Below are 17,897 nucleotides of genomic sequence, written 5' to 3'. Positions count from 1 at the left end.
CTAACATCGTGTAAGACTGTAAGGACGACACCGCCAGCGCTCCGAGGGTATCATGCTATCATAGGCGAAACAATTGTTGCGCCTTTAGCACCGCCGCGAACGCACGAGTCACTAACACCTCCCTGAAACAAAGGTCGAAAATCACAGTATAGCCTCAACAGCGCCCATGCCAGGTACGTCGAAGTCAGGAAGGTCCGGCCAGTTGCCTAGCCCGGCAGGGTCACCGCCAATGCGCACCCACGTCGCATTCGACGGGACATTGTTGCCATCAAGCAGAAACATCTGGAACCAGCTTGGCGGACACACATTTGCATTCGGCGGCGCGGTGACGGTGCATATCGTACCCGAACACCTTGTCGTAGGGAAATATGTTCGCTGACCCATAGAATTGCCGTGAGTTGAAGAGACGGCACCAAGCAAGCTAACACGATAGCCGGACGTGTCGACTGTAGCCCGACTGGTAAGGTTGCCGATCGACCAGCTGCTGTTGCTGCTTCGTTGACCAGACGGCGTTATCGAGAAAGTGACTGACTGGCCATACGACCAGTCGAGATTCGAGAGGTTGAAAGACGGCCTGGGTGCGCCGGAGAGAAGATACGGCGGCATGAAGACCTCATTACGGTACTCTTGCGGTGCGAATGCACGCACGTCTTCCGGATCGGAGCCGGAGACGAGTACGCGGCCATCATCGAGCAACACAGCTTCGGAATGGTAGAGGCGTGCTACTGTCGTGTTCGCCATTACCGTCATGCGGAAGTTGACCGGCTTACTTGGGTCATACAGCACAGCGTTGTAGTTCGGTTCTGTGGCGAGACCGAACCCGGCACGACCTTGCTGCGCGCCGTTGAGGATGAGGTATGTCCCGTCTGGCAAAGCAGTCATGCATGGCATTATGCGCTTCGATGGCATGCGCTCGATTGTCCAGTTGGCGTTTGGCTGGTCTGGCGCAATTGACACGCAATTGTCGAGTGCGATTTCCGGTCCAGGCACCGAGCCACCGCAGATCACTACCCGCAGATAGTCGTTGTACGGCGCATACTGCGGCATAAGCATCATTACGCCGGAGAACTGATACGTGCGGGCTCCTAGAAAGTTGTTGACGGCTCCAGGCATGTTTGGGAGGACCTGCTTTGTTTGTAGTGACACCGGATCCAGAATGCGAGCCTCGTTGTCGTAGCCGACGAAGATTCCACCAGAGGGTAGAACGGCCAGGAAAGGGTATAGATTGTTCTTATCCGTCCGGTCGAGGTAGTCGCAATAAATGACCTCGCCAGATGGACTGGGTAGCACCTCCAGCGTTGGCACGGCGGCACCGTTCGAGCCAACTTCGCCACCCATGACAAGGATGCTGCCGTTCGCCATGGTCATGGCAGTGGGATACCACCGACCATTGAGCAGCGAGAGCTCCGCACCGTTCTCTTGCCAATCATTAACACCCGCAACACCAGGCTTGCCATCTGGCCAGTACAGACGGATGCCATACGTCGCTTCGTTTGCCCAACCTCCGATGTTAATCTGCCGACCGACCTTGTCCGGCAAGGTCAGTGATGCGGAGCAGAAGATGTCGCTCTTGACGTGCATTGGTCGCCATGCAGCGGTGAAGTCGTCAAGTAGTGACAGATCGAGCTCGTAAGCTCCCGTGCCGTTGTTGGCAGGCGAAGTGCCAAATTTCTCAAGGTACGTGACCTTGCCATTACGAGCTGGAGCCGTGACCAAAGGGATGACTGGGCCACCAATGAGGAACTCGTATGCACCAGCTGCGACTCCAGAAGCGAAGTCCCAGTCGTACATCGTGCTATTCCAGGTGTAGTACGACAACCTTGAAGGACCGCCGCAAATGTGCCCGCCGTTACCGTCTTGATTGCCACTGCACACCATGTTGCATTCACTCTCCGGTTGCAGGGTCGCGCCAGCGTCGATGACATTCTGAACATCTCCGCAATAGCACTGCTGGCCATACTCAGTACCAGCAGCATTGTAGCCAAAAAGTGCGCATTGCTCGAGGCACGCAGTGTTGGTATTGTTGGTCTCCCATACGATCTCGTACGGCAGAGAGCGGTTGTCATCAGCGTCCGACAAGCAGCCCATGTATGTCCACTGTCCAGGGAGGTTGCCGCTCTGTGTAGACGGATTGATGTAGGCGGTCATGTTCCCTACTGTGTATACGCTTAGGATGCTGCCAGCACCACAGATCTCACCTTTGTTGCCAGCGCAAGCCATGCTGCAGGAAGATTCCGGAGCTCTCGACGGGCTGTTGCGAATGTAGTTATCGCAGAAGCACTGGTGTGAATACTCCATTGCGGCAATTGTGTAGCCCAGGTCTGAGCATTGCTGAATGCATGACTCCACCGTCATAGTATCGTTGTCCGGCATTTGATTCGAGAATGCGCGACCGCCGTTACCCTCCGTGTAGCAGCCCTGGTATTTGAAGGGGGCGATGGCGGAGGCATTGACCGAAATGTTTGGAGTCTGAGTAGCCACGGCATTATCGTTGCCACCGTTGTTATCGTTGTCGCTGCCAGATGTAGCTGTGCCGGTAGCTGAAGAGCTAGTAGACGTCGCTGGAAGCGCAGAGGCGTTGTACTGATAGACGTTAAGTCTGTCCGGTCCGCCGCACATCTCATTAACGGTACCCGCACATGCCATGTTACAGCCAGCTCCACCGTCTACAGCAGGCCCACCATAATTCTGAGGAGTGTTGTCACAGTAGCCTGCGCTTGTCAGTCGCCACGCCATGAAACCATTGCAAGTGACGTGCACGTACATTCAGAGCCATATTCGACCCCAGCAAGAACATACCCAGCCTTCCTGCAAGCAGCAGTGCAAGACTTGATGTCTACATTGGTAATCCCATATTGCTGGTTATTGAGTGTTCTACTCCCGACCGTGTCGTTCCAACAACCAACGCTGTACCATCCGGTAAGCTGGTAGGCGCTGAGGCCGTTTGGGCCACCGCAAATTTCGTTCGGGTCACCGCTGCATACCTACTTTAGTTAAAAACCAAGTTGTATAAGCCACTGTGGATTGGGGGGCTCTCACCATGTTGCACCTTCCGTCGGTGACCAACGCTGCGTAATTCTGAATGGCATTATCGCAGTAGCATTCTCCTCCGTACTCAGTCCCAGCAAAGGTGTACCCTGCTTTCGCGCACGCACTTGTGCACTCTTCGATGGTCATGGAGTCTAAGTACTGGGCATTCGATAGCGTCCTTGCACCGACGGAGTCATTGAAGCATCCCAGAGAAGCCCATCCTGCTGGTGGAGGAGGCGTCTTTGACACTGGCTTCACAGCTGGAATGGCGCTTCCCGCGGCATAAAGGTTCAAGCGGTTGCCTGCCCCGCAGAACTCAGAGCTATTGGCAGCGCATAGCATGTTGCAGTCCGTCAAAGAGGTGTTGCTTGCAGAACTTGACAGGAAGTCGTCGCAGTAGCTTCACCCAGTCAGCTCGAGTTTACACCACCTTATCCTATCCATGTGGGTCCCGAACGCTTACCACTCATCCGCGTACTCAACACCAGCAAGAGTGTATCCTGCGCTAGCGCAGGCGGCCGTACACGCATCAACGGTCATGTTGCTGCTCCCGCCCTCGACTTGCGTGGAATGGCTCAAACTTCGGATGCCACCATCTGTCCAGCATCCGAAGGAGGTCCAGCCTGGAGGACCAGGGTTCACAAACGGTCCTTGGGGAGTGGGCTCATTCGCATAGTAGACGGTGAGCAGATTGCCACCGCCGCACGCTTCCGATACGTTATATGCACATCCCATGGAGCAGCTGGAGTCTGATTGTCGGCTCGCCGTAGATACGAGTGCATCCCCACAGTAGCACTCGTCGGTATATCTGCGGATACAAAGATGATCAGCTTGGTAATTGCGCACAGCCGGAGCCCGACAAGCTTACTCGGTGCCAGCATAGACATATCCTCTACCCTGACAGAATGAAACACATGCTGATGCATTCATATTAGTCGCATCCGCATAGCTCGAGCCAGCCAAGGTTCTGCCATTGCCGTTGACATTATCGTCCCAACATCCAACGTACGTCCAATTGCCTGGTAGTGATGCATTTGAGGCAGGACTCAGGGTTCGTTTGATTAAAAAGGCATTCGCAGAAAAAATGCTGTGTAGTGAGAAAAGGACTGTAGCAACGGTGTAAAATCGAAGGACAAGGTGCGCCATTGATGCTCGACGACTGTTCCGATGACATGAGATAGAAAACGGAGGTCGAGTAGCACTAGAATGCCGAAGCAGTAGTTACCAATCTTTGTACACTTACTCAGGCCAAGGTGTCAATCCCAACTACAAGGGTTATGTGGCAAACCGTTGTTGACTGCGAGTCCCCAAGCCTTGAGCTGAGTCGGACCCTCAGCATACGGCCGATGCGACGTGTACCGGACAGACTGTGTGGGTATCTCGCTTGAGGATTCAAAGGTGGGTGTGGTCTGCTGCAAATGCCGACGAGGCCGGTCACGCCTCTACGAGGCAGAACTGGTCCGGGCACCCTTTCGTGGCGAGAGCAGTTACACGGACGGTATTGGGAAGCAGTTAAATTTGCTCATTTGATTGGTTTCCTTGCGGAGCTTCTTCGAAGCGAACAGATAGGTTACGAGCCGAGCTAAGGTGAACAGTCCGATGCGAGACATACTCCGGTGCTCAGCGCCATGAATGAGGGTCCAGGTGACGGTACCGTTGTTCGTTTGCATGCTCCGCAGTCTCATGGTCAATGCCACTTCCACTGAACACGCTGCTCGGAGTCAGTTAGCGACTCCTCTAGAAGACAATTCCACGGCACGCGATTCTAGTGTGAAGTCAGATGAATGGTTCGGTGGAGCACGCTAGTAAACGCAAAGTGCCACTCATGACTGCGTGCCTCTTTCGGCACGATTCTCGGAACGGACCATGCAGCACCGACGGGGCACCTAAGACAGATCTAACACTGACGGTGCCGTTCACCAGCGTTCAGCTGGCGTGCCTCTGCATGACACTTGTTCGAATGCAGAGGTGTGTTGCCGTAGTACGGACTCTATCGCGGACAAGACATTCATGCAGTCGACAGCATATGGTTTATGCATATGGCGCCAACCTTTATTGCACCTCATCCATTACACCTCTACAAGCAAGGGGGCCACCGGCCAGTTGCTAGCCAATGCTGCAGTACGAACTGGGACTGCGATATGGTGGAGGAAAGCGCCAACATAAGCGCCAACATATTTTCCGAAATCGCTTAGTCAAGTCCATCGTTAAATCGTTCTACAGGCACAAGAGGCAATTGATCCTTGTCCTTCAGCCATTGTATACATGATAAAGAACACCCCGCATGCGCCAAGCGCCATTCGCATCGTGAACGTCTTCCAAAAGCCGGTAAGCCTAACACTTGCCCTCTTTGTACATCTTCACACTCTGTACAGTCATGCCTCGCTTGTCACCCTCTCCCCAAGTCGGTAGCCAAACATCCTTAGCCTTCCAGAACTCTAAAGGCGCCGTCAATGCAGCGTCTCCCCATGGCTTGTTGCCAACACCGTCTACAAAGTAGCCGTTCGTGCCACCTACTGCGACGTTCAATATGAGGAAGAATGACTGATCGAAGGGAGTGTTGGGTGCGGAAGATGAAGTCCATGGGTCGGCAAGTGCAGACTTATTGACGATAGTCTCGCCAAATCTGAAGAGGCCGTCAGTACAAGCCGTATGAACGGGGGGTATCAGGGTGATTAACTCACTTGCCGCGGTTCCACATGCTCGAAGCGGAGTTGAACTTCAGGAAGAAGACTTGAAGCAGCCTGCTGTCAATATACATGAAGAGGTACTTCTCGGTCCACTCCAGACCATAGACGTGGAAGGCTTCGGAGTAGTCCGTCTGAGATATGGTCAGTATATAACACGCAAGTGCATACAGCCGCTCACACATACTCTCTTCAAGGTATGCTTTCCGGATGTCCTCCAGAAAGCATCAGTTCCTGGTGTTGGGCCCCAATGCAGGGTTGAGCCTACAGAATCACGGCCGTCGGTGTAGTTGACCGGACTATTGCCTTTGCTCTCTGCGATATCGATCTCGCCGGACTGCGGCCACGGGCCGTAGACACTGTCTTCAGGCATCATCCAAATGGCTGGCCATAGCCAGTCTCCTTGCGGCATCTTGGCAGTGACCTCCACGCGTCCGTACTTCAACGTCTTCTTGCCCTGAGTTGACAAGCGAGCACTTCGGACAGGGTTGACAATGTCGCCTGAAGTAGAGTTGCTACGAATCGAGCACATAGTATAGTCCTGACTGGTGCATGTTCCGGCGGTTGTCAGATTAAGCACGTAGCCGTCTAGGATCTGTGCTGGCGTGATATCCGTCGTTTCTGTGGTAAGAGTTGGCACGATGTGTAAGCCCTCCGCGTCTGTGTATGCATTCTTAGCGTCGGTGGTCGTCCACTCAAAGGAGCCAGAACCGAAGCCTCCTCGCTGTATCTCGTAACTCCATGTCGCGGGATCGATGGTATGGAAGTCATCTTCGAGGAACAGGCAGAACTCGACACTCGTCAGCAACACTACGGATCATTGGTCGGCATCTGACAGCTCACCTCGCCCGTTGACACGTTGATGTACTCGAATGCACAGATGGCGGCCCCAAGAACCACCCCGAGCGCAATACTACCCCAGAAAATCCCTCGCTCTATCTTCTTGCGCCGGTAGTTCGGGTCTTCTTTGCCTTGCAACCATGGCTTTTCGTCGTACTCTCCAGCCTTCAGACGAGCGCTCTGGAACTTCCGTCGTCTCGACACATATGATTGGGTCTGCGCTTGTGGGGAGTACCGGCCGTGCTCTGCTTTCTCGCTCAATGTTTCTCTGGATGCGTGTGGCGTTGCGAAGGGGTTCGGGGTGAAGCCAGTCACTTGAGGATTTCCATCGGGGCCTCCCTCGGCCTGCGGCTCGTCCGTAGCCGGCGTGGTGCCCGCTGCCTTTTTATTTTTCTTTGTGAAGAGACCCATGACTTTGTAGGGGGTGGAAAAATCAAAGTGAATGTTGAGGGAATCAAGACGAGGGAATTGGAGTACAAAGAGAAGGATCCGGACGATGATATTACGTCGTTCTGAAGCCGTTTATTGAGTGCAGAGCTGGCTTACCGCTCAGCGGCTCCTGTCTGGCCGCTGCGATACCGAAGGAAAGACATAAGCAACCTACTGCGACCATTGCAGTCTGGGCTCGTTGACACCGACGCTTCGGTTAATGGTGCTCAGCTCGGTCGTTCAGATGATGCCACTGGCTATCGGAAAGTGCGCGCGCCTCAAGACATTGATTCAGATTATTCGGACCGTACATTCGTTGGCAGAAACGGTGTTACCGCATGCGGCATGAAGAACTTCCAAAGCTACCGCATAACTTCCGAGGTGGAGAGCGATGCCGCAAAGTCCTTCGTACTCCAAGCGAGTGCCGAGAGCTCGTGTATAGCCTTTCGGCGGTGTGGTCTTGAGTTCGAACATGTCGCAGATGCAGTACCAACGGAGAATTCACATACGCGCCTTGCTTCCCGTTGACTCAGGCACGGATACACTGTAATTGGCTGTGCGTCGGGGATGCTAGCATCATAGTCAAGCCTCGGTCCGGCGAAAACGTGGAATCATAGAAGGCAGACGGAACCAGCCGTGAGCATGGATCCCATGATAGCCCTTGTCCTGCGACTTCACCCCATGGTCGCCAGCAGTCTCCGTGATTTTCATCGTCCCGCCCATTCGGTGCAGAAAGAAGCTTGCTGGGCCCGTTCCCGTGCAAGATCTTTGGTAGCTCCTCGTTCCAAAGTATGCCCGGCATATTTTGAATGGAGTCTTGGGAGCCATGCACCTGGACGAAAGGCGCTCTCATGGTGGCTGCGTGGCCTTACCTGTGTAACTAAGGCCGTAAATTCTCCCGAGCAGAGGCTTCCTTCCAGCTTCTACTCTACAGTACCTTCGTGCCGCGCACGCGTAAGACGAGAGCCTGTTGACCCTGCAGAAAGCTAATCGCCAAAACGGCAGCCGTTGCACTTCAGTGCATCTGCGTCCAGTAGGTTTCCGCATGACCAGGTGTATGGTGCTGAGCACTGTACTACTCAGCCACTGCGCCAAGCCATATGGCCACAAAGCATTACCACGACCGGGTTCGGAGCCCATCAAACGGACACTACACCGATTTGGTATGTGCTAGTTCCAGCGAAGAAGCTCCATGGATGCATGCACCGTGCAGCTGCCTTCTGCATGCCAAAGGGTCGTACAGTCTTTCTTGGCTCCCCTCCGATTACAGGGCTGACTCTGTGCACCGAGCTGTACGTGCGTTGCCCAACTACCGAAGCGACACCGCCAAAGGCTTCTGCTTCCGTGCTAGGACGCTTGTAGCGAGCTACTGCACCCGCCGTTGTGGGCTCTCAGTGAAACGGCACTGCCTCCAAGTCCGGCTTGCTGTCGAGTTTGTCATCACAGTCTGTAAGGGCCAAGCGACGTACGCCATGCATGTGACCGGCACCATGGCTGCGGCGGAGAGTAACCACGCTTACAGCGATCTCGCCTAGTGCACCGAGGTAAAGCATTCACCGAAGGTCCTGACGAACGTTGTTTCGGCCGTTCTACGCCTTCGGGACGACATACTCGGTTGACTTTGGCAAACGTAGACCAGCCGCGGTAATACCGCCAGCAACAGCCAAGCCTTGATTTGAAGGTCCACGGTGCGCCATGTTTATATACTGACCGCCTTGCCATGCCACCTCGTCGCTATAGCCACCACACTCATTCATTCAGTACAACATTCGCTCACTGCTACCCATTGCATCAAGTGGTCGCTCATTCGTTATGGCGAACAACTACGACGCTAGGGTGCCGTCTGCCTACGAACAGGAAGCGGGTATCGACTACCCCAAGCCAACGCTGAGCAAGCATCACAGCCCAGCATCCAGCATTCTTTCATCCGATGCTCGTAATGGCAAACATGGAGTCATGGCGAAGTGTGAGTAAATGAGAACCACAGAGATGTTTACCGACTGCTCATAATGCCACAGATCTATATAAGCAAGTTGCCAACAATCAGTGGTTTGAGCCGATGGAGGATGATATCGGCAACAAGGTCCACAGCCTCAACGTCGATCGCGGCGTGGTCATCCAACGAGATGACGGAGCATACCTCACTTACCCTCCTCAGCTTAACGAGCAGGTCCTTGAGGCTGTTCTCCGTCTGGACGTGCCTATTGCTTTCACCATGTCTTCTGAAGTTACGCACACCCTCCTGCGTCAGACAACGCCTGAACAGACGCAAGTTGGCGATCCACGTTCCGGCGTTACCCTGCCAGTGGTCGACTCTGTGGAAAGTCTAGCTTCGGGACGAGTCCAAGTCCCACGTGAAGGCTTCATCTGTCTTTGCAGGAAGGAGCAATTCGTTCTTGTCTGGGGAAGCACGGTCGAGTCCATACTGGTCCAGGGTAACGATATCGAGACATGGTTGGTTGGCCTAGTTTGGGGTTCCCAGGCGCCAGTGGTTGCCAGTCCGCCCAGAGTTGCGAGTCCTTTCAGTCAACGGTCCCTCAACGTGTCACCCCCGCCACCGCAACCATACCCTACACCGATACCTGGTTTCACCCCATCACCAACGGGTTTTCGTGCCAGCTCCACAGGCACACCGGAATGGAATGAGAAGTACGATGTAATTCGAACCGCTATTGCTCGAGAAGAGATGGGCGACAAGGCGTACGATCCAGAAAGAGACGGCAAAGAAGCACCAAAGCGACCACTTGTCCTCGTGCACGCGCTGTGTATTGGTCTAGCTATGGTCCTGGTAGTGGTCGTGGAGATGGCTTGCATAGCGAAACTTCTAACCGAAGCCCGACTCGACGGCAGCTACATGCGTTTCGCCTTGCTGGTCACGGTCCCGATCTTCGCTTGCTTCTCGCTCTTCTTCATGATCGTCATCACCGGATCTCTCTTCCAGCTCTTCGGCCCGCTCTCAGCAGTCCAGGAGAACAGCATGTTTTACTCTGCCAAAGCGCCCAAGCCAGACAGGTACAAGGATTACGAACTCCCTCACGTTACAATCCAGATGCCCGTCTACAAGGAAGGCTTGAAGGGTGTCATTATGCCTACCATCGAGTCTTGCATGGCCGCTGTCCGCTTCTACGAGGCGCGGGGCGGTACGGCTTCGATCTTCGTCAACGACGATGGTATGCAGCTTGTGAAGCCAGAGCTGGCTGAGGCCCGACAAGCCTACTATGAGCTGCACAACATTGGCTGGTGCAGCCGTCCACCACACTGCACACAAGAAGGTCCCAAGCACTTCCTCCGCAAGGGCAAATTCAAGAAGGCATCGAACATGAACTACTGCCTTGATTTTGCGGGCCGTGTTGAAGACGATTGGCTGGCTCGAATTGAAGCCGAGTGCGAGAAGCGCGGATGCACGCAAGATCAGCTAACCATTCAGGAGGAAGAGGAGCTTTACGACCAGGCCCGCGAGGCACAGCTTGAGAAAGATGGTGGCCGTACCTGGGCTGCCGGCAACGTGCGCATGGGAGAGGTCATCCTTATCATTGACTCGGACACCCGTGTTCCGGAGGACTGCCTGCTTTATGGTGCACTCGAGATGTGAGTTCACTGTCATTTTCGAGGCTTACTTGGCAGTCGACTGACTTGTGATGCAGGCATGAGAGCCCTGAGGTTGCGCTGTTACAACATTCTTCCGGCATTCTGCAAGTCGTCAACAATGTTTTCGAGAACGGCATCACCTACTTCGTAAGTCAATCTTGCGATCTTCTGTCTTCAGCCCTCACTGACAATTGGCATCCAGACAAACCTCATCTACACGTCCATCCAGTTCGCCGTCGGAAGCGGCGACTGCGCTCCCTTCGTCGGCCACAACACCTTCATCCGATGGAAAGCCATTCAGTCCGTCAGCTGGGAAGAAGATGGCATGACGAAGTTCTGGTCCGACTCCCACGTCTCCGAAGACTTCGATGTCTCGCTTCGCTTACAGATTGCTGGCTTTGTTGTGCGCCTTGCCACCTACCACAACGGCGGGTTCAAGGAAGGTGTATCCCTTACCGTCTACGACGAGCTAGCGCGATGGGAGAAGTACGCATACGGCTGCAACGAGCTTGTATTCCATCCGCTCCGCTACTGGCCAACGCGAGGACCCATCACGCCGCTCTTCTGGAAGTTCTTGCGCAGCAACATCAAGCCGACAAGCAAGATGACCATCATTGCTTACATCTTCACTTACTACGCCATCGCATCGGCCATACCACTGACTCTGGCGAACTACTTGATTGTGGGACTGTTCACGGACAACATCGATCAGTTCTACATCACTTCCTGGAAGATCTTCGTTGGTATGGCGGCCGTTTTCAACGTGCTTTCACCACTCGCATACGCCATGCTTCGGCATCGCCTGGGTCAGAAGACCTTCTTCCTCTGCCTGTGGGAAACAATCAAGTGGACGCCAATGTTCTTGCTATTCTTCGGCGGCATCTCCTTCCATTTGCTGCAAGCACTGCTCTGCCACGCGTTCAGCATTAACATGGAGTGGACGACCACGGCAAAGGAGCTGGAGGCGTCGGGCTTCCGCATTGGGTTGGACAGGATCGTGAGGGATTTCAAGTGGATGTACGCTTTCATGCTGCCTTTGTGTGCTGGGATGATATATTTGGCTACCGCGGCACCAAGAGGCTGGTCGATCACGGACTTTGCGGCCATTGTGCCCTTGGCGAACCAGGTCGGTTGTCATGCGCTTTTGCCTTTCGCCTTGGGTCTGTTTTAGGCTTTGCAGCGTTGTGCTTGGGATGACAGGGACATGATGTGTTTTTTTGCAGCGTTACGAGCTTGGTGTTGGTCAGGAGACTTGTTGCTAGCTTTCGGAACGAACGCATATCTCACATACCTCGTCTACGCTTCCCGAACTCATACCATGCTGGCATTTGAGTCTGAGAGTACCTTAAAAAGTAAGATTTGATTCAAGGAGTCTATGAGTTGCTACCATGATGGTGATGGTCCACCAAATCAAGTGAGATGCTTAATGAAAGTGGGTGAGACTGAAAGTCAAGCGGAAAGGGAGCCGCTGGTGTTATCGATAGGAGCAAAGCATCGAGCAGAAGTTCCTCCCAAAAAGTTTCGGGCATCGTGGACAAGCGCATTGACCTGTCGAGCGTGGCGCCGGTGACATGGACACTGATGGCGCAGATGGACATATCTACAAGAGGCAGAAGCTCAGCAATGGACATGCGGCACCGCAGCGAAAAATTGGAACATCGCGACTCTTTGCGCCGTACCGAACTATAGGCCTCGTCTCTCCGACCACAGTACCTTTCACCGCCGTACCCTTGGGCAAGACAACATTCCAGATCACGACTTCTGTCGGCCGTAGCCTACAGACGTACGATCTCCGGAGAGGACTGAACCTTGTCTTTATCACGAGGCCGCAGACTCCGGGGCCGATCACAGCAAGCATAGCCTGGAAGGACAAGCTGTTCGCCGCTTGGTGCGACGGAGGCGGACATGCAAGCGGAGTATGGGTGTTCAAGCGAGGTAAGAGGGAGACCGAATTGGAAGTACCGAGAGGCTGGCGGCAGCAAGTTTCAGCGCTGTGCTGTTTCGGTGGATGGATCATTGGCGTCTGCGAGACCACATTGCTTGTCTGGAAGGCTACAACATACGAGCTATACACTACGTTGCAAGGCGTATCACCTGTTTCATACACAAAATGCGTTGCCGCCCTGCCTACCTTCCTCAACAAGATTGTGGTAGGCAAGGAAGATGGCATCGCTGAGATCTGGAACGTCTCTAGTGGGAAGCTCGTGTATACCATCCTACCACCCGCTACAACCTACGGTGCAGTGACGGCATTAGCACCAACTCCTGCGCTGTCTCTCGTGGCAATAGCATATGAGAAGGGACCGCTGCTGATCCAGGATGTGCACGCCGACCAAACAGTGCTTCAGCTCAATGCTCCGGCTGGCGCACCCATTACGTCCATTTCCTTCCGCTCTGATGGTTTAGGTGCCGGCGAGGATGGGCAGAAGGCTGGTGTAATGGCCACAGCCTCGACATCGTCCGGTGACGTTACGCTCTGGGACCTGAACGAGGGAGGTCGGAAGGCGGGCGTGCTACGCTCAGCGCATGCAGATCCTACCCCAGACTCCCAAGGTGGTGTCAGCAAGGTCGAGTTTTTGCCCGGTCAGCATACGCTTGTGAGTAGCGGACTTGACAACAGCCTCAAGACATGGGTGTTCGACCAAACCATATTCTCCCCAATTCCTCGCATCCTTCACCAGCGTTGTGGTCACGGTGCGCCTATCACAACGCTCGAGTTCCTTCCTTCTGCATCAGATGGAAGTGACGATGTCGGAAAGTGGCTGATGTCAGCCAGTCGCGATCGCAGTCTGTGGGCTTGGTCATTGCGTCGGGACGGTCAAAGCACGGAGATTAGCCAAGGCGCTGTACAGTCTAAGGCCAAGAAACAAGGCCTACTGTCAGGCAGCAACCGAGATAGCTTACAAGATCTGAAGTGTCCGCCTATCACCGCCATGGCGTGCAGTTTGAACAGAGACGGCGGCATCGGTGCATTACCCGGGAGACATCCCATCTGGCAAAACGCCAAGGGCAAGAATGTCGATGCTGAAGTGTCGTCTATGACCGGCTGGGAGAGCGTAGTAACTGCACACGAGGATGACAACAAGGCCCGAACATGGTTTTGGGGTCGTAAACGGGCAGGCCGCTGGGCATTCCCTACGTCTGACGAGAGCCCTGTGACCTCTGTAGGAGTGTCACCTTGTGGCACCTTCGCTGTCATTGGGTCCAAGTCGGGTGGCATTGACATGTTCAACCTGCAATCTGGCATGCACCGCCAGCGCTTTCCGGCACGACTCTCTCCGCAGCAAGCAAAGCAATTGAAGCTCGATATGCTCAAGCACGGCTTGGAGGAAGAACGAAGCAAAGACGGCAAGAAGATCTTCTATCGTGGACAAGGCAAGCATGCATCCGCAGTCGTTGGCTTGGAGATCGACAGCCTCAACAAGACCGTGGTGTCTGCGGGCACGGACGGTCGAGTGAAAATCTGGGACTTTACCACTGGGCTCCTACAGCGAGAGCTTGATTGGTCGACCTACACATCCATCAAAGCGATGCGCTTCCACCGGCCTTCGAACCTCGCTGCATTCGCTTGCACTGATGGATGCGTCCGCGTTGTAGACATTGCAACGCAAAGGCTGATTCGCGAGCTCTGGCCTACACGTCCATTGCTGCCTGAGCTCACACCCTCCACCTACGCCATCTCCGACTTTGCATTCTCGCCGAGCGGCAATTGGCTCGCTGCCTCATTAGGACCGCTCATCGTACTGTGGGACCTGCCTACTGGTCACTTGGTCGACGCTTTCAAGCTGAAGGCGGCTTGTACAAGTCTGGCGTTTTCGCCAACGAGCGAATTCCTCGCCATTGCGACAGCGGACAGCGTGGGTATGGACGTATGGACTAACAAAGCTTTGTTTATGCATGTGTCGACCAGGCACATCCCCGCAGACGAGCTTGTTAGCATCCTGGCCGCAGACTATGCGCAAGCGCCGACGGCAAGCGGTGAAGGAGGCCGCGACCTCGTCGCTACCAGTACGGATGAGGCGGATGAGGAAGCGGAGGATGTACTGCTTGACATGCTGGATGCAGAGGCTAGTGTCGACCAGTTGTCGTCAGATCTCCTGTCACTTTCGCTGGTGCCGAAGTCGCGATGGCAGAATCTGATGCATCTTGACCTCATTCGCGTACGCAACAAGCCGGTCGAGCCACCCAAGAAGCCGGAGAAAGCGCCCTTCTTCCTGCCTTCACTGCAGGACGGCCAAGTTGCCGCGGTGGGACAGCAGAATGCACAAGCTACGACGGTGACTGCAGTTGAACTGCAGAAAGAGCGGTCTAGAATGCTCAAGCTCACCCAAGAGGGCGGTAGAAGCACCTTTGCGAGGCTCCTACAGGAAGCTGCAGATACACAAAGTCACGGGCCGCTTCTTGAACATCTAAAGAACCTGAGCCCAGCTGCGGCCGACATGGAGCTTCGTTCGATAAGCGTTGAGGGTGACGAGATGGTAATCTTTATCCAGGCACTGACCTGGCTCATGCGGGAGAGGAGAGACTTTGAGCTTGGCCAAGCATGGATGGCTGTCTTTCTCCGCTTGCATGGCGAACTTGTAGGCAATGTCCCCGAGCTCACAGTCGCCATAGAACACTGGCGGGATGCACTTGATGAGGAGAAGAGGCGCGTAGCTAAGCTTAGCACTTACTGCAACGGTGTCGTTGGGTACCTACGAGCAGCAAGAGTCTAGTGGTGGTTCAGTGTTCAATAGCGGGCATCTAGCTCGTCCAGATCTTCAGCGCATTCCTCTTCCTCATCTGTCTCGTCGTCAGTCTCAGTGAGTGCTTCGTTGCGGGACAGAGCACTACTGCCGGCGATCATTCGTTTGCCACCGTCGTCTTCGGAGTAAAGTTCACCATTTAGCTCATGAAGCGACGCTCGGCTCAAACTTGCGCGTAAGTTCTCACTGTCATGAACTCCAAGTAATGCTGCTTGATCCGGAGTGAGCTCAACTATCTGCGGTGCATACTCGCCCGTCTCGTCATCTTCGTCGAAGGCTGTAGTTTCCACCTGTACCTGTTCGCCGTCTTCTAGGTCGAGGACGCCAAACTTGGCAAACGAGCCTCCCAGTTGCCAGCCGTGCTCCGTGCGAAGGTAGTCTTCTAGGTCGTCGAGCTCATCCACCACGTACTGAGTCTCGATTCCAGCCAGGCCTCGTAGGCCTTTGCGGAAGCGTACCAAAAGACTTTTAAGCAACGATCCTCCTTCGTCTGCAAGATCGATCAAACCAGTGTCTGCGACCTTGCAATGCTGCAGTTGCAGCGTCAACGCTTTGATGGCTTCAACGAAGAGCAGCGAGGTGGTGTCTGCTGCCACTGCGGAGCGACAGGTGAAGAGTAACCCTAGGATGCGCTTCCACTGTTCAAGGCAGGAAAAGTTGTTTAGGGTGAGGACCATGAGAAAGCAGAACTGCATTTCGCCGACAATGTCAAGCAAGTCTCCGCAGTTTGCCTTGATGATGTCGTTCAGCGCCCATGATCGGTCCTGGGCGGCGTCTGTACGTTCGCGCCCGACAGCGCCTTCCCGCCATGTCTGCTTGAGATCGATCGGTAAAAACGTGAGTTCCTTTTCCGCCTCAAGATTCAAGTCAGCGGCATGCAGGCCAGGGATAGCCTCAAGGTCACGTTTTGCCGAGCTTCCTGAACTGAGCGACCAGGTATTGTCGTCACCGTGGGTAATCCTTGCCAACAGCCTGTCCGTGATGCGTGAGGTAAGTTTCGGCCAGTCCACCAGCTCCTCCTGAGCGTCGTCATCGGTAATCGTGCCGGTAGACTGTCGATACGGCGTCAGACCTTCGCGCCATATCTGGCCAAGATTTGCGCGCCACCGAAACTGTTCAGCTTGGTCCGTAACAGTCTGGAGAGATTCAGAATCTTGGCGCCACCGCGCAACATTCAAGTGTGGGCCAGGAGCGTGAGATTGTTCTACACTGAACCATATGCCGTGTCGCTCGGAGAAAGCTATGCTTGAGCTGACGAACGTGAAATGCAATCCTGGTGGTATATTCTTGACGCCTTTGAAACGTGGTGTAGTGGTGAACGACAGCAGATCGATACCAGCCAGTGCCTTCTCGGGCAAGTCCAGCAGTAAAAGTGCTGAGGTGTCTGTTGTGTCCATCAGCGATATTTGCGATGTAAGACGACGAAAACTGCGGACTTAAGTGGGGGAAGGTACGAGTTCGCCCGCGAAACGCCACGCTATACGGTTCGAGTACTTCATCCTTTTTGCGAGGATTTCAATATTATTGTAAGAAGGGAGGAAGACATGCTACTGATCCCGCTACATGCACTTTCAGCCGCTAGATGGTGTTGGGAAGCTGTTCCAGGCCAAGACCAAAGCTTCGCCAGCTTCCTCCCAGTCATGGCTTCCTCCCACTTTACTAAACCTCATCACAGGCTGGTTGTTCCTTCACTGGCTCGCTATCGGCTACAGCATCCTTTGGCGCCGTCACTCGTCCTGAATCTTTGCGACGCGTACTCATTTGCAATGCTTATCGAGGTTGTGAGAATGCCGGCCGCAGGTAATATCCCTCGTCTCTTGGTAGCGGCCAGAGCTGACAACGAAAAGATGGGACAGTATTAGACGCGAAAGTCTGCAAGTAAGTGTTCATTAATGCACGAAAGATGACCTTAGCTTAACGGGATATACCGTCTCACGCCGCATGCCGCGTTTCCTCACCACAGTTGCAAACCAGTATGTGCACACGGATGGTCATTAAGTAGTGCGCTTTCTCCAAGACATTGGTATTGAATACGTGGCAGGCTCCGAGCCACCTCAACCGCTGAGCCGGCGAACGTGCGCTGAGCGATGGCGGGGACTGCTCAAGCTCAAGTGGCACACCAATCAGTGCAGAATTGAGGTTCATGCGGACTGAAGTAATGTCAATGATTCGCATTGCCGCAAGCCTCTGCTTCAAGGAGGGCATGGCGAAGGCCACGAGCTGATCATCTACCAATGCATACGGCACAACATCGCACTGAAGATGCATGGCACGAGCTAGGTAACGAAGATCCTGCCGCAGTCATCAGAAGCTAGAGCTCGAAAGGCGCGGTGGCTGCAGCCAGAGCGCGTACTTCTGTTCAGCGTGGGCTCAGTGTTGCTCCAAACAGGGAGGAGCCATTGCAAAGGACGATCGCGTTTATGAGTAGCTTGACGGGTAGAACTGTGTCAGCGCAGAGGGACCGTATCGAGGGTCGCGACACAGTACCATGTATACACACCAGCCTTGGCAGGATCGTTGCTACCACAAATCAAGATCAGGTCGCCATGCCTTGCAATGACCTAGAGACTCGGAGTAG

General features: G+C 54.3%; 7 protein-coding genes across 7 annotated transcripts; 3 read left to right on the top strand and 4 right to left on the bottom strand.

Moving 5' to 3' along the window:
- Positions 1-79: 79 nt before the first annotated feature.
- Positions 80-4,207, bottom strand: BAUCODRAFT_114446 (uncharacterized protein). Its single transcript, XM_007681853.1, has 6 exons — positions 3,899-4,207; positions 3,494-3,838; positions 3,064-3,430; positions 2,482-2,688; positions 509-2,418; positions 80-457 (listed from the first exon to the last, which is right to left on the bottom strand). The coding sequence occupies exons 1-6, from the start codon at positions 4,174-4,176 to the stop codon at positions 142-144; spliced, it is 3,423 nt and encodes a 1,140-aa protein (XP_007680043.1). The 5' UTR covers positions 4,177-4,207; the 3' UTR covers positions 80-141.
- Positions 4,208-4,484: 277 nt separating this feature from the next.
- Positions 4,485-4,723, bottom strand: BAUCODRAFT_37561 (uncharacterized protein). The gene has a single exon (XM_007681594.1). The coding sequence runs from the start codon at positions 4,713-4,715 to the stop codon at positions 4,518-4,520; it is 198 nt and encodes a 65-aa protein (XP_007679784.1). The 5' UTR covers positions 4,716-4,723; the 3' UTR covers positions 4,485-4,517.
- A 641-nt stretch (positions 4,724-5,364) lies between these two features.
- BAUCODRAFT_43525 (glycoside hydrolase family 16 protein) lies at positions 5,365-6,752 on the bottom strand (the record flags this gene model as incomplete). Its single annotated transcript, XM_007681697.2, has 4 exons — positions 5,365-5,656; positions 5,715-5,851; positions 5,905-6,507; positions 6,561-6,752. Coding segments are annotated over 4 exons (1,224 nt in total), but the record flags the coding sequence as incomplete, so codon positions are not given.
- A 1,211-nt stretch (positions 6,753-7,963) lies between these two features.
- BAUCODRAFT_257110 (uncharacterized protein) lies at positions 7,964-8,660 on the top strand. Its single transcript, XM_007681852.1, has one exon. It carries the CDS (start codon positions 8,087-8,089, stop codon positions 8,519-8,521), a length of 435 nt encoding a protein of 144 aa, XP_007680042.1. The 5' UTR covers positions 7,964-8,086; the 3' UTR covers positions 8,522-8,660.
- Positions 8,661-8,798: 138 nt separating this feature from the next.
- Positions 8,799-11,745, top strand: BAUCODRAFT_151069 (uncharacterized protein; the record flags this gene model as incomplete). The annotated part of the gene is made up of 4 exons (XM_007681851.1): positions 8,799-8,952; positions 9,005-10,574; positions 10,631-10,721; positions 10,777-11,745. The coding sequence occupies 4 exons, from the start codon at positions 8,799-8,801 to the stop codon at positions 11,743-11,745; spliced, it is 2,784 nt and encodes a 927-aa protein (XP_007680041.1).
- Positions 11,746-12,099: 354 nt separating this feature from the next.
- On the top strand, positions 12,100-15,627 carry BAUCODRAFT_37557 (uncharacterized protein). Its single transcript, XM_007681593.1, has one exon. It carries the CDS (start codon positions 12,146-12,148, stop codon positions 15,287-15,289), a length of 3,144 nt encoding a protein of 1,047 aa, XP_007679783.1. The 5' UTR covers positions 12,100-12,145; the 3' UTR covers positions 15,290-15,627.
- Positions 15,628-16,809: 1,182 nt separating this feature from the next.
- On the bottom strand, positions 16,810-17,730 carry BAUCODRAFT_37555 (uncharacterized protein). The gene has a single exon (XM_007681592.1). The coding sequence runs from the start codon at positions 17,585-17,587 to the stop codon at positions 17,252-17,254; it is 336 nt and encodes a 111-aa protein (XP_007679782.1). The 5' UTR covers positions 17,588-17,730; the 3' UTR covers positions 16,810-17,251.
- Between the last annotated feature and the right edge of the window lie 167 nt (positions 17,731-17,897).

Source organism: Baudoinia panamericana, assembly GCF_000338955.1.
Source record: "Baudoinia panamericana UAMH 10762 unplaced genomic scaffold BAUCOscaffold_12, whole genome shotgun sequence".
Lineage (NCBI taxonomy): Eukaryota > Fungi > Ascomycota > Dothideomycetes > Mycosphaerellales > Teratosphaeriaceae > Baudoinia > Baudoinia panamericana.
This window is presented reverse-complemented; position numbering and strand designations above follow the sequence as displayed.

Bases quoted from the DNA above. Each gene is read 5' to 3' on its own strand.
- BAUCODRAFT_257110 (XM_007681852.1), top strand. From the start codon at position 8,087: ATGGCCACAAAGCATTACCACGACCGGGTTCGGAGCCCATCAAACGGA.
- BAUCODRAFT_37557 (XM_007681593.1), top strand. From the start codon at position 12,146: ATGGACACTGATGGCGCAGATGGACATATCTACAAGAGGCAGAAGCTC.
- BAUCODRAFT_114446 (XM_007681853.1), bottom strand. From the start codon at position 4,176: ATGGCGCACCTTGTCCTTCGATTTTACACCGTTGCTACAGTCCTTTTC. The intron at 2,689-3,063 runs GTCACCGACGGA...AACACTCCTCAG, and splicing joins TTCAGAATTACGCAGCGTTG to AATTATGGTGGGCCTGCTGT. The intron at 458-508 runs GTCTGGTCAACG...CAACCTTACCAG, and splicing joins GTCACTTTCTCGATAACGCC to TCGGGCTACAGTCGACACGT.
- BAUCODRAFT_37561 (XM_007681594.1), bottom strand. From the start codon at position 4,715: ATGAGACTGCGGAGCATGCAAACGAACAACGGTACCGTCACCTGGACC.
- BAUCODRAFT_37555 (XM_007681592.1), bottom strand. From the start codon at position 17,587: ATGCATCTTCAGTGCGATGTTGTGCCGTATGCATTGGTAGATGATCAG.